General features: G+C 38.3%; 1 protein-coding gene across 4 annotated transcripts in view; it reads right to left on the bottom strand.

Moving 5' to 3' along the window:
* The window catches only part of LOC108104412 (myb-like protein A), a 33,247-nt gene that overhangs the window by 4,779 nt on the left and 13,063 nt on the right, over positions 1–15,405 (bottom strand). For 3 of the 4 annotated variants that reach the window (XM_017210466.2, XM_017210462.2, XM_017210463.2), the window contains exon 2: positions 6,985–7,401. In XM_017210466.2, the coding sequence (XP_017065955.1) occupies positions 6,985–7,393 (409 nt within the window). In that variant the 5' untranslated portion in view covers positions 7,394–7,401. Of the gene's footprint in view, positions 1–6,984; positions 7,402–7,517; positions 7,806–15,405 lie in introns of those variants that run through there. The other variant, XM_017210465.2, reaches the window with a different exon arrangement.

Raw genomic sequence — 15,405 nt, 5'->3', positions numbered from 1 at the left:
ATAAATCATATGGCTAGGTGGGTTTGTTGACTTCAACGTCGAGTCGAAGGACACCCGGGGCCAGCACTAACTAAGCACCCAGACGTGAGCTGGAAACCCAAAGACCCCCAATGGGATCATCAACGGATCGGGCCAGAAGAAATTATATCAGCTGGGGCGCGATTGAGTTATTGTTTTTTACATGTATGTATGTATGATGTATGTATGTATGTATGTATGTATGATGTATGTATGTACATCACGTATGACTTTGTACATCTTTTGGGGCGTTGAGTGCGTGGTCAACGATTAGATAAGGCGTGGCCAGTTTTGGGCGTGTTTCGGATCTGGCCACAACTCTCGGAAGCTCAGCAAACGTTTTTTTCTACTTTTTAAACGTTTTTACGACAGGCTCTCTATATGTGGCTTTATCGCCGACCGACGCACGCGCCAAACTCTCTAAACGGCCTTGAAAATCGTTTAAGAATATATATATTATATATATATAGTTAGTTAGGCATATAATATACATCATACATCCGATTAAAACGTAAACATAGCTGAATTTATGTGGTTGATGATTGAAATTTTAAGTAGTAATCATAGTTTTGAGGGTATTTACCTTCTACTTATGACTTCCCTAACATAACGACAGGAAACTTATCTTTGTAAATCATTTACCAAGATTAAAATTACGATTACTTGCCATAAATTAATGTCTTACCCTATGAAGACCATTTCCAGGCAGCTCTCCAAGGGCATTTAATCTCTTTGTTTTTTTTATGAACAGACCTTAACCTTAGAAGGGTACTAAGACTTAGAAGGGAATAAACATAAAGACACTCGAGAGACCGCGATTAGATAGTTTAGTTAAATAAGTGAGACTAACGTGTCAGGGGCTGGCAAATGATAATCCATGGGGCATACTACTTACTATATAAGGCGTACGCGTACACAGAGTACAAAAACTTTCGTGTTATGAAATTTGACTGCGACTGGCGGTAGAAATTGATTTAAATATAAAATTTAAATGCCATATTACGAGCATGGAAGCACGCAAGTCCCTAACAAAAGGCAAATTGCATATCAAAATAATAATTGGAAACACTTAGAAGATTGCCCATCTATCTGAGTATTGTTTTAAAAACCAATTACTAGACGTCTGTTAAGCTGAAACTTTCCGACAGATTTAAACTTGCAGTCTAGACTCCTCTAGACTCCTCCGAATGGTAACCACATTTAGTTACCGGGCAGTGATAAGATGTGCGTGTCCAGTGCTAACCATAATATAGTATATATATTCCCGACTGCCCAATTTCCAGTTACCTACGGCAACAGCGTCCAAAAGTTCCCTCGAGTGCCGCGATTGTCTCTGCACCTGTGATTGTGCCGCCGCCCTGTGCTTGTGATTTCCATTCTGATTCTGATTGTGTTTGTGATTGTGATTTGAGATCGTGAGCATGGCAGTCAAGTGCCGAAAGTCGCCTTCCTAATCACTCCAGAAAATAATATTTCTAAATTTTAATGCCAGCTGATTGGGGAAATGAGTTACAGCCTTTGCAGGCTTGGTTTCAGTCAAACAACTTTTTGTTGACAAAATGTTTAAATTTTTTACAGATTTTTTGGTATAACTTTGTCAAAATAAGACCTACAGCTAAAAGAATGACTGTTTTGTAAGGCTAACTACCGAAACTTAATACCCCTATACTTGCTTTTATCAATATTGCTCTGATTTTTTGATGCGAGCTCTGTTTTAAGGTCTGAAAAATCAGGAAACCGAATTTTAACAGAAATTTGCAACATTTCTTGCGGGGTTTTAGCTCTAGCTCGGCCAAAACAAGACGCACAGCCTAATAAATGACTTTTTTGTGCTGCTAACGACCAATACTAAGTACCCCTATCACCCGATTTTCGATTTTGGAAAATCAATTTTGGCCCAAATTTCGCATTTTTGATAAGGGGTACCATCATCAAAATTTTCAAAAATGGGCCAAAAATTAAGTTTCCCAGATTTGAATGCCAATCAATTGGGAATCATGGCAATCAAGTTACGAGCCCTACGAGGTATTACATTCCTCATTTGGACCATTTTTGGCTGTGCTATGGCCAGAAAACTGAAATTTGTGCGCCCAAAATCACGTATACGCCAGGTGACAGCAGAGAGGCCAGCTTTTTTCCCGTTTCTTAGCTCCAACTTTGCCAAAACAAGGCGCACAGCTAAAACAATGACAGTTTTATGCAGCTAACAACCAACACTAAGTTTCCTTATCATTGGTTTAATGATTTTTGGAATTTAAATTTTTCACAAATTTTCGATTTTTCGATACAAAATCATTAAAATTCTGAAAATTAGCCAAAAAAAAAGGGAATTTTCTTAATTTTCAAGGTGGGTATGCAGTTTTGTTGGAAATTAAAATACGAACTCAACGAGGTATGAGATACCCTATACGAATCATCTTTGGCAAAGTTAAAGAACAAATACTCAGGGTTTTTGACCAAAAATCAGGATTATGACTTTTGACTGTAGGATGGAAAGTAAAGCAAAGCAAACAGCTGTTAAGGAGAGGCAGCCTTTCCTCCTTTGATGGATAGGAAAACGAGAAGGTAATAAATTACTTCATCACCCCCATATACAAACTTTATATATATATATATATTTAGTCAGCTTTGCGAAGGTGGAACTTTGATATTTAATTAGTTATCGCTGCGCAGTCGAAAACGTCTAGATAAGTCCATAAATATGGTTTAGTTTTATCAGTCGCTCTGGCGTAGTGACGCAATCGATGATATAATAATTCGCAGCGAAATCACGTCATTGGGTGACCCATTTTGTGATCTTTTTTTCGAGTCTTAGATCTACATAGAATCCCGCAGGTAGCATAGTTAGTCGAAAAAAGGCTGAGAGTATAATTTTCCAGCGACTTAAAAATGACCTTCGGCTGGCTCAGTACTGGCCAGTACTTCGTCACTCCGGCACTAGCTACTTCCTGTCCCAAGACAACGAACAAAATTACTCGTCTCGCAATTGGTTTGTGCATTTTTAATGAGCTCGAAAACTTGGCTTTGAGCGAAAAACGAAAAAACGAAAACGACAACGAACAAAAATGATAACCATAATAATATACTCGTAATACTCGTCGTAAACATCAACGCGATGATAGTTAATTGTGACCAAACACGTCTCCCTACCAGTCGGTCCAAAGTTTTTGGCATACTCTAGTCACCTTTTAGTGTGTTTTATTAATCAAATAGATATAGATATATATATATATATACAGCTGGGGGGGAATGCAAAATGTGGCCATTGAGGTCAAGCTAAGGCAAAGATTTAAAATAATTTCCAGGCCAAAAACCCAAACTGCGAGTCGTAAAAAAGGCAATCAAAATATGGCTTAACTAGATGTTGTAATCAAATTATTAGATAATACATAGTAACTGATCTCACTTTTTAGGGCCTAAGCAGGCGATCGTAAATTGTCATTATCAGGCGTTTCTTTATTCTGGAACCCATTTCGAAATAGCCCCGATTAATAATCTTTATATCTTTATGCGACCATTATATGGTTGGTGTGTTTTCTAAAAAACAATGTACAAAAATATTTACCCTGCGATAAATGTTCTAAGAATAACATTATGGTCTCTGGCTCAAGTTGGAAATCCTAGTTACTAGTTACTAGTATTATCTATTACGATAAGTACATAGGAATTATGATTATTCTGGGAAAACCTACCTATGCCTAACTAATCCTTGTACTATCCTTGTATTTAACTTTGGCTTAAGGTAGTACAAATATTATGAAGATAACTACCCCATGATTAGGTTAAAAATATAACCAAAAGAGGTGTAATTTTGTTAGGTGATGATGACAAGTCAAAAGTTTCTTAATATTTCCCTGAAAATCCCTTTTCTTTGTTAACTTTCTCCTTAGGCTTAACCCACGATGGCTTCTTCATCATCTCACATGCCAAGACCTCGCTGAACTTTGGTCTCCAAGTTTGGCTTGTATTGTAGACTCGGATTGGGGACTCTCCTCAGACGTTGGGTAAACGCCCGGTGCTTAAACGGCGAACACGTTAACCTTGACTATTGCCGGCGGCAGCGGCGGCATAGCAGACACCGGGGGGTGGGGGGGTTAGTTAAGTGGAGATGTGTTTGCCAGCAATTCCAAAGATCGGCAAAGTAATGCGAATGACGACGAGGCTGGCTGGCTGATGATCGAGAGCTGAGCAATAATAAACGGAATGGAATTGCGAGCACTTTTTACGATTGTTATACAAGTCGTCTTTGTGGCTAGAGATTTCAGGCGGCAGTCGTCTTTAATGGGTTAATAATGCGAACGAACAGCCAGCAGAGCTGTCTGCGAAGTACAGTGTGGACTATAAAACATAAAACTGAAAAGCTAAGCTCTTGTCTTAGTTTTCTAAACGACAAAAAAAACAACTTTTAAAAATCTGTAAAAATAATGTTTCAAGTTTTCCTTTGTTTCTATGCTTTACTGTAACATCTGACGACTCAGTTTTACTGTGGCATGCTGCTGCCCCGTTAGTTGGCACCACTTAAAATGGCAAGCCAAAATGAGTTCAAGTCGGCTTGCAACTGGCCTACAGAGAGTCAGTCGTTCGAGAAAGAAAGACCAAGAGGCGAGGGGAAGAGATATATAAACTCCTTATATAGCCTCAAATCCGATTCAGTGGGGCGTGAAAAACGCATTCGCCAAATGCCGGGCTAGAGCCGCTGTGGTGTAACCATTCCTTTTGGCCAAGGCAATTATCTAATCTGGGCTTAAGTTTAAGATGGCTTAATTGGCCAACTTTAGGCTTTAAACTCTAAGCCAGCTTTCAAGTTCATAAAGAGATCTTTATAGTACTTCTTCTAATAGAAGATATTTTTCCCATAACTTTGTCCTTGCTCATAATCGTTACTCTTCTTTATTTATCGAAAAAGTTTTTCTCGTATTATTTTTGGCACTTAACGTGGCTGTGCAAATTTCGTTTGTGCAATCTCGGAAATCGGTTCTCGAAGGCAGCCCCCCCCTCCTTTTCCAGCCAAGTGCTAATGAATGACAAAACAAGCAAAGTTATGTAATGATTGCCCAGAGCAAGAGCACCTTTAGTATGTACATACACATACGTGTACGTATGCCGCCTCTTACGTTCGGGTCCATGTTGATTATCAGTTCATCGTTTGACCAAAATCGATCGACAACTGATACTACACGACCAATAGTACACCTGATATGGCACTAAATAACAGCAAATAACAAATAACGAATGGTTAAGAGACGGCGCCAGTTGACTGCGAACTGGGAACTTGGAACTGAGAACTGAGAACTCAGAACTTAGAACTGAAAAAATCTAAACCCTAATCAGCTGCTCCTCTGCTATTGCGTCTTAGCTTTTCCTCTAATATAGCAAATACTATAAACGTGTTCCATGTTCGATTCTGGAAAGTTTTTTTTTGTTGATTTCGTTGAACCCAAAAATAAATTATGGAAAATTTAAAGCGAAAAATCTGCCCTATCAGTGTCGTCTGGGAAAGTGAATGGGGAATCAGCCTTCGGCATTAGTAAACCTTTCTCAATCTCAAACGTCTGATTGGCCAAAACCAAAACTTGCGCATAAATTATAAAATTTGGCCAAAAGCATTTGAATTTGGTATTTAATTTGTTGATATTTTTATGACCTAAAACGCCCTGCCTTTCACACGCAGCGTAGGAGATGCCTTTGTTTGTTTATTTAATTTTTTCTTTTTGTTTTCGTTGATTCGCCCAGTTTTTTAATTGATTTCTAAAGCAAAAAGTTAGTCGTGAAAGTCGACTATATATCTCTCCCTATCTCTCCCTCTCTCTCTCTCTATAACTATATATAACCCACTATATATCCATCCCACTTAAATAGTTCCGATACAAGGTTCCCATTAAGCTTAAGCGAAGATTTCCTGCAATTTTCTTATTTGCTTGAACAAAGCTAGGAGCTGTTAGGGGCTTCTAGGGGGGGACAACAGTGATAGTCATAAAAATAGTTTTACCCTTGAAGTTGCTCGCATATTGGCCAGCTAATTGAAAAGTTAGTTACCTAGGTTTTACCCCCATCGAATGGCTATACTTAGAGATAGACCCACTTTGATAAGAACTTTCCACTGACACCATATAAATAGATATCGCTTCAGGTCTAGTGGGCTTTTCACTTCAGTCAAGTGCTAACTGGTTGGCTTTTATATAAGTTTCCCGGGCAACGCAATAAGTTAAAAGGTAGGGTGGTTCAGCTGCACTCAGATTTGATATCTATCTCTGATAAGCTGGCGTTGCTTATGAATACTGAATCATTCTTTGGAAAAACCTTTACTTAGCTGCTCTTACTGCTATGACGGTGGCTGTTTTTAGCCAAGAAGGCCACTCCAATTCCTAGATATTTCCGTAATTAATGTCAGATCTATGCACCCACCGCCCATTCATCCATCTATCCACCCACTGACCCACAAATATAGTTCGAATCTGTCTGTACTTTTCCCGTTTGCCAGCAATGACGCTCTCAAAATACCCGTTCCCGTTCCCATTCACGTTCCGATTCCATTCCCCATTCCCCATTCCCCATTCCCATTCCCGTTTTCATTGCCGTTAGCGTCGATGACGTTAAATTCGTGGACGGAGAGGTGATTCACTTTAGATGCCGACCGATTTGCTTGGAATTTTATTAAAAACAAAGCGAAAAATCATGAATCAGCGTCTGGGGCGGCGGGGTCCGTCTTTATTTCGATACCCATATATAGCAGCTGCACATGGCATATAGCATATAGCATATATATATATATATATATACCAGTGTTATGGTGTAAGACTGACGAAAAGCTTGTAAGATTATCGAAAATCATGGCAGAAACACGTTGCCAAAGTTAAGTGACTCAGCCAGACTCAGTCATTGGGAAGTTTTCCCAATGTTTGTTACTATTTTCCTTTCCTTCTATAAGTTTTTATCCTTAACTTTAATCATCTTTCTATAACTCACCTTCGATGCATGAAGAATTGGCCAAACGGTGTCCGTAGCCTCGTTCCAGCCAAGTCGATGTGGGTGGCGAGGGGGAGGACTCACTTCCGGTTAACCCAGCGATTCCATTCCGCTTTTGTATATTCCCAAAATGTTGCTGCTGTTGCTGCTGCTGCTGTTTGTTGCTGTTGTAGCGACTCTTGCGAGTGGACTGCTTGCTGCCATTGTGCTGCAATGTTGATGTTGCATGTTGTTGGTAGGCCATCATGTTGCCATTACTTGCTGCTACGTTGTTGCTGTTGTTGTTGGTATATTTCTGAGGGCAGCGTTTGTGGTTGTTGCTGCTGCTACTGTTAATGTTGTTGGTCGCATTGACGTTGCTGTTGTTGTTGTTGGTGCCGCTGCTGCCATTCTGGTTGCAACGCTGCATTTTGTCATCTGTTGAGAGAGAGAAAAAGACAGTAGATTAGTTTATGTTTTTTTTAGTTAGTTTAGAAAGTATCTCCTGTACTAAGCACAAACTTTTCCCAACCGACGACGACGACGGCACTTACAAATCTTAAGTAGATGCACTTGCAGAAAATCTTCGAGAAAGAAATGCATTTTACCGCTGCAGACATAAACGCGACTTGAAATATTTTCTTCTAGTTTTGAAAAAACAAAACAAAAACTTTTGTTTATCGTTTACGGTGGGAAACCTTTTTGCAAACCGCCTGCACTTGCAGTTGAAAGCCAACTAAATGGCGCGATTAGCAAACGCTCGCGCGATAAACAACAAGCTGGGAGCCAAGAAAAAGTACAGCGAAATAAAAAAAAAAAAACCACAGAGACAGCGCAAGCGAGACCGACTTTTGCGATGACGACACAGTGAATCATCCGCTGATAAAGCGGGAATACAGCGAATTCAACGCCTGCCTTTATCCCCCATCTCTGTCTTTAACTCTATTGCCGACTCTTTCGTTTCGTTTTGGAAAACGGAAAAATAAAACCTAGGCCACTAGTATGCTTCGACCAGGTTATGACCACGTGCCCCCGCGCGCTGTCCAACAACAAGCTTCCTACATAGATAAGGTGTAAATGGCCAGCCAACGGGTCGTATGAGCTATACAAAAGTTAGTTTATAATAAGAAAAAATTAATCAACTATTAGAAACCATTAGAAACCTTTTTCCTTGCTTTTCCCAAGGGCTAGGAAAATTTCGATTCTGAGTCTGTTCACTAAAGGCAAAACGAAGCGAAACAAACGGCAAAAATTTTGATACTTTTGTGCAAATGTTTTGTTTGTTTTGAAAGTGTCTTGAACTGTTCCGATAACATGTTGATAATAATATTCCCCAGTAACTACGTAACTGCTCGAAATGCCCAAAAAAAAAAAAAAAATATACAAAAATCTACCGGGCCATGTGATCCCTTGGTTTTAGCCCTTTCGAAAACCCTCTTTTTTCCAGATAACTCTGAAAGGGCATCATAGACGATCTTGATATTTCACCGCTTAAATCTAGTTTAAAATTGTCTTAAAGTTAAGCTTATTTAAGGCATATGAAAACTTTTTTTTTAATGGAAAAATCAAATTTATTGCTTCTCAAAATCTCAAAAGTTTTCCAAGTATTTCGTTATTTTTCCTTCGCCTTTGGCCAAAATGTAATTATTTTTGTTATTTTCGTTAAGGCTTTCATGTTTGCGTGTGAATTTTAACACTCAATAAGAACTTTTTCTGGTATTTTTAGCCAAAGGCGGAGGCAGGCAGGCGGGCAGGCAGACTACATAAACGAAAAGTCCATCATCTGGTTCGCTTTCACTGGGCCATCATTAATGAATCTTGGAATTCCGACAATTTCTCGCTTATGCCATGAAATGAGCCACAACAACAACAACTACTATTACTCACAAACAACCAAAAACAACAACAAACATTTTATACAAATTATAAAAAAGAATAAAACAAAAAAGTCTGTCAAAATCAAAAAAAAAAAGCAAAAGAAAAAAGCTCAAGACGAGCAAAAGGCAGTCAAAATGACGACTTCGCAAAACAGGTACCAGTTCGTGCCTAGCGCCGCTCCATGTGCGTACCGCCTGACCCGCCCCCTTTCAAGCCACTGCCACTAACAACACCACCCACCACACAGAGAAAAAAAGCGGAGGGAGAGAGTTAACTTGAAGTTCGAACATTAACTTAAGAGCTTAACCCAAGAAGCTAGGAAGAGCTCAGTAATGCAGATCTAAGTTGGTCTTAAAACCTCTAACATTCAGTTATATATATTTGAATCTACAAAGATATATATATATAAAGATATATAATATTTTTCCTAGTGCTTCGCCGAAGACTTCTTTAACAAAAAATCTCCCATAATTTGTTGCTATTTCTCGGTAATATTAATTTCGTGAATGCAAAAAAAGTCATGAATTCGCCGGCAGTCACGCCCCCTCACTCACCATCGCCAACGTCGATTAGGGCGTGTGATTTATGGAGACGCCGCACTGAATCGCGATGAATCGTTGGTTTACGAATTTGAATCGAAATCAGAATCAAAAATTGGAATGATAATATTTGCGTGGAACCAGTTTTTCTTTCGAAGAGGAAGGGGGAGGGGGCTTATAAATGGCAACGATAAGTTCGTTGAGATCGTTGTGGGCACGTGTACGTGTGTGCAATCACCCCCAGGTTCCACTGTACTAACGTCTCCTCCCCATCATTCTCCCAATTATTTTACCCCCTTCTTCTTCTTCTTATTCTTATTTTTCTTCTATTTTTCTTGCCACTTTGCCAAAACGGAAATGCATTCTATTTTTGTGGCCACCGAACTCATCAACTGCATCATCATCATCTTGGTCATCATCATCCTCATCATTATGATCACTATTCAATAATCATTATCATTATCATCATTATCATCATCATCATCATCATCATTATCATCATCATCATTATGTGGCAAAATCGTATTCATTCATATTCATTCAAGTTAGCGGCAGCAACACACACAAAATGTGCCGCGCCAAAGTTGAATGAATTCCAACGAAGAAGATGTGTGTATATTCCGTAGCTAAAGATCCCAGCGAAAGGAAAAGGCCAAGGAAACGAGACATTAAGAGCGATATATATATATATATATTATATAGTATATAGGGGAGCCAACTGAAGCGGATCATTAAGGGAAGACCGAACAATGGGGGAGAAACTTGAAAAGAAACTTCAGGCAGAGCATGGCAAACTTGGGATACCCTTTTAGGTAAGCTTACAAGAAGGTCTGAAAGACTTCCCTCACTCTAAAAGCTAACTTTGCTTGTGTCTGAGTAAGAATCTTATACATAGCTAATGTATCTTTATAGTTATAGAGTCACACATAGTCCCTCATAGCCGCCGCCTGTCCTGCTACCTAGATAGGGTATGCCACAAAAAGGGGCACTCTTCGAAGAATGGCCATATCTTTGTGCGCATGGCAACAGCAGCTGGCAAGCTAAACTTAAACCGACAATGACGACGCATTCAGCGCAAGCGTGTGTGCTGCCACAGATACAGATACAAAAACAGATACAAATACACTTCGAGATACATTTTCATTGAAGACACACACATCATCAATCGGTCTTAGTTTCGCATGAAAGTTTTCCAAAAATCAATTTGGAAAACAGAAACCACAACAAACGTAGTGGAAATTTTCCCAAGACCCCGAAAAATAAATCCACGAAACGAGTTTACCTAATGGGTTTAATGGCTTTGCCTGATGGTGGGCTTACAAGCGGGGTGGCGGGTGCTAATGAACTTTTCTTCCACCCCACCCCCCAAACGGGCTGTAAGTTGACTCTCGGAAAGACAAAACACGCACACGTGCGAGTGTGTGCTTCTTGTAATAACCAAAATGTTTCAGCGGGGCGGACCGGAAATGTTAATGCGGCCTTTAATGTATTGTATAATTGCGGTCAGGCCATAAAAATGAATAGAAATCCATAGAAAATTAAGTGATTCGCATTCAATTACGTGCCCCGAGAGCGCGAATATTTAGAACCTTTTGCCATTTCGTATTGTGGCCACATAAACGTGAATTAGATTGATGTAAGGCAAGGCAGTGCCATGGCAAAAAAAACAGGAAGACTTATCAGCCTGAGACGTGCTGTTCAGTTTGGGTTTTCTTTTCAGGGTTTGGCCTGGCCTAATCTAAAAAGTTGCCTTAGATTTAAGGAAGAGGAAAGAAGATCGCAGCATGCTGTTTAATGGGTTTCCTACGCCTGACTGCCTGACTGCCTGACTGCCTATCCAAGCCCCTTTTTTGGCTATATACTAGAGATGGTTTTGTCAAGTAAGATAGACTTTTCGCCCTTTTCCTAGCATAATCATATAAAAAAACTCTGATTTGCTCTATAAAATGTGGAGTGGCTCTCTTAAAAATCGATAAAAAAAAATTACTTCCAATGTGGATATTGAACACATGGCGTATGCGCAATTTGCTTTATCAACTTGACAAGTTTGGGATTTTTTGCTTTTATTTTTTATATAGGCTTACTGATATCAGAAAAGCACTTCCTATATATTCTGCGGAATAAAAGAAAGTTTCAGTTTCCGGTTTTCGGTTTTTGGTTTTCGGCTTAGGGCAGAGCTTATCAAATAGCCAAAGAATGTCTTTAAAAATTTCCAATAACAAGATTTTAGCATTAAAGGCTGACTCATTTTGTTTACAAAAAAAATATAAAACCAAATTACTTGTTAACCAGAAAAATTCCAAACAAAATGTGATCAGTTTTCTGGCTAAATTAGAATCTCAAGTGGAACTGATAGGCTTATCAAGAAGAGTCACCTTATAGCAAAAGTCCAAGTAGTTGAGTTCCTAGTACAAAATACTACTAAAAAATATTAATAGAAAACAGCAAGAATCTCTCTTTAAATAAAGAAAAATAAAACCACTCAACCCAGAATTGTTATTAATTGAGAACATTATGGAATCTGCTGTTTACTCAAATACCCAAAAGGCAACCCCAACAAATCAACTAATTTTTCGGTTTTTTCTTGATTTATTTTCCTTAGGCTTTTGGTGGCTTTCGAAATTCAAATTGGAGGGATGAGTTCATTTAAGATGAGAGTCCGCGTGCTTGCTGTCACAATTTTCCGATTCTGACACTTTTCTGACAACTCGAAATGAACAACAATAACAACAACAACAATAACAACAACGAGAAGAAGAAAAACCACAACTACAATACCCAAGTACTATATTATCTCGTAATAATATTGTGAACGAGAAAATCCTGACACTTGTCAAAACAAATCATCTTCATTAAGCGCTGTCTCTGTTTGAAATTTTTAATTTTATTTCAAGAACATGAAAACGTTTCTCCATCCACACTCGCGTATCGAGTGTGATGAAAATCTGCAATTTAATCAAAGAATTTTCCATATTTTTTTTTTGCCAGTTTAGTTTTTGCATCTGAAAAGCCCAAAACTTTGATCTAAATTTGCTTTTAGTAGTAGTTTTTCACCCCTCCTAGAGGCGGCTTTCCGCTTGGCTTGATTGGTTAATTGTTTTTGTTTATAAAGAAAAAATACTTTGCTTTTCCAGGCTGCTTTTCCCGTTCATTTCCCTAGATTGTGTGTGCCCACAAAAACGCTATATTTATATAGCCATTCGGTTTTCACAATAGTAACGAGCCAGAGAACAAGTGGCCCACCAGCAGCAAGCAGATCTCTATCTATCGAGGATGACCCATATTTCGCCTTTTCTCTAGTTTATCACAATTTGCAATTGCTTTCGACGTCCACGGACTGTTCTTGCTCTTATTCGCAGTTTCACGGCCCACACAAATGATGGCGAAAGAGAGATGGCAATAGGTAGTACACGGAGAGAAAATATTGGATTTTTTTTTTCGTTTATAAGAAGTTTTTTTGGGTTTAAGGGGGATGAACGAATTTTTGATTTATTTTTGAGTGATGTTGAGGGAAAACTTTGGTATTATTGAGGGATATCTAAGAGGTATTATGGGTGGTTAAGTTGGTATAGGTAGAAAAGTTGATAAAGTTAGTAAAGAGAGTAAAGATAGTAGAGGTAGTATAGGTAGTATGGGTAGTATGGGTAGTATTCGTAGTACAGATAGAACAGATACTACAGCTACTACAGAAACTATAGATACTATAGATACTGCATATACTACAGATAGTAAAGATTCTACAGATACTACAGATAGTAAAGATAGTACAGATTCTACAGATTCTACAGATACTACAGATACTGTAGATACTACACCTACTACACCTACTCCAGCTACCCAACCCACCATCAAATCTTAACAAACAATTTCCAATCTTAGCCCTAAAAATCAACCTTAACAACCTCTCTTCCCCCCTTAATTTTTCTCAGTGTCTAGCATTTTGTTTTGGTCGCCCGTTGAGAAATTACTTTTGACAAAATGTTTTCGCATTTTGTTTTGGTAAGTTTTTGCATTTTTCTTTCTTTTCTTTTTTTGCTGCGAAAAGCGCGACAGATTCTCACTCACTCGCTGGCCTGCCTCTTCATTCATGCAAAGGCGGGCAGAGAAAAAGAGAAAAATGCCAAAGAAGAGCAACAAATATTTATGGTAATTATTATTATTAATATTATTATTATTTGGAATATATAGAAACGGCTGACGTATGATATATATTATTGTTATCGCTGTCTCATTGCTCTTCGTGGGTAAGGAGAACATTATTATTATTATTATTTTTGTATTTGAAACACGCAAAATGCAGACCGCAAACGCAAACGCAAACCTCGATGATTTATTTCGAACCGAAAGCCAGCCAGCCAAGTAATCAAAGTAATACAAATGGCCGCACATAGCACACATCGTACAATTTATAAAAATAAATAGAAAAACAAAAACCAAAAAAACAACAAGAAAACCCAAAAACCGAAAAACACAAACAGTAAACACCACACCAAACCATCCTCCTCCCCTAACAAAATAAATAAATAAAAAGCAAAAAAATACTAACAAAATCATGAGTGAACAAGGGCACGACAGCTAGAGAAATGATGGCAAATTTTGATTTTGATGCACGTCGCCAGCTGTGGCGGTGACTGTGCTGCCTGCCTGCCTGCCTGCCTGCATAAGTCGTAAAATCATTGGAAAATAGATCAAAACATTGGCTTTCTGTTAAGTAAGGCGGCGTTGCATATAACCAATGGATTTTCCTTATTAAAGAGTCTCTAAATATTGCATTTACTTTATTTTTCGTTAGTAAAGAACATTCCATTCCTTAGCCTTTTTATCTATGCATTCCTGAGCCTATTAAAATACTTTTTCACGCTTTTTCCGCTGCTTCATTTTAGATCTTGGAATATATCAAAACAATATTTTTTCAGGCTTAAAGAAGGGGAACTTCTAGACTTAGATTTTCTCCCTTTAAGCCAGGCCAGCCAGTGCTAGTAAAGGTGAAAATTAATCAAGTACACAAACAGATATTTGTTTATATAAAATATAAGGCAGTTAGGGCAGTGAAAACTAACAAAGTTAAGGGCGGTGTTCTTGACTTTTAAGAAATAACCAAAGTTCTTGTAGATTTTTTAAGAAATCCCAAAATTTTGTACAATTTTTGAACTCCCAAAAACCTAAACGAAATTCTTTCAGTGACCCGCCAGACTTTCGAGTGGCCAAAAGACATTTTGGCCAAAGAAATAAACGTTGGAATGGAGAAACGAAGAAAACCGTAATGATCGCCTGGCTGGCTGGCTGGCTGGTTGGCTGGCCCCAAACCTCCATTTGCATGCACGTACTTATTTATTTAATTTTAAATAGAAAGTAACCTCAATTGCACTTGTAAAAAACATAAGTAAATAACGCCGTCGAATACATAACAAAAGAGAAGACAGGTAAATATAAAGACACACACATACAGAGAGCCAACTCTGTGCCAGTGAAAGGCCCCTTTCGGCCTACAAAAGTCGAAAAATAAAAAAAACGACGGAAAAATATGGAAAAAAACAAAACTCAAATGACGGGAAAGTGAACACAAATTGAGGTGAGTTACTACTTAGAAGCCAGAAAATGACTTCTAATTTTAGGAAGTTTTTTCATTTCAAACAAAAGAAACTTTCAGATTTATGAATCCCTTTCAGGAAGCACATCTTCTTAAGCTTCTTCTTAAGCTTATCTCGTGTTTATTTATGGAAATAAAAATGATGAGCCAGCAAGCCAAGCCAAGCCAAGAGATTGAAGGATTAATCACTGGACTTGCGTAAGTTGGGATTAAGGAATCAAATATTATAATGACTAACACAAGCTATATACTCATTTACTTAATAAGATAACTTCAGTTTCATTGCTCACATAATGAAACCCAAAGCCTGGAAATTCTTTCAATATTTTTTGGAATTTTTTTTTTGCAGTTTTCGTGATTCTTTTTCCTTTGCGATTTTGTCACGCTCGTCATATGAGACATTGAATGTGGAAATCAACAAGTTGCCGAAGAAAA

The sequence above is a fragment of the Drosophila eugracilis genome, unplaced genomic scaffold (genome assembly GCF_018153835.1).
Source record: "Drosophila eugracilis isolate 14026-0451.02 unplaced genomic scaffold, ASM1815383v1 contig_2167, whole genome shotgun sequence".
Classification (NCBI taxonomy): domain Eukaryota; kingdom Metazoa; phylum Arthropoda; class Insecta; order Diptera; family Drosophilidae; genus Drosophila; species Drosophila eugracilis.
The sequence above is the reverse complement of the archived record's forward strand: the minus strand, read 5'-3'. Positions and strand labels throughout refer to the sequence as shown.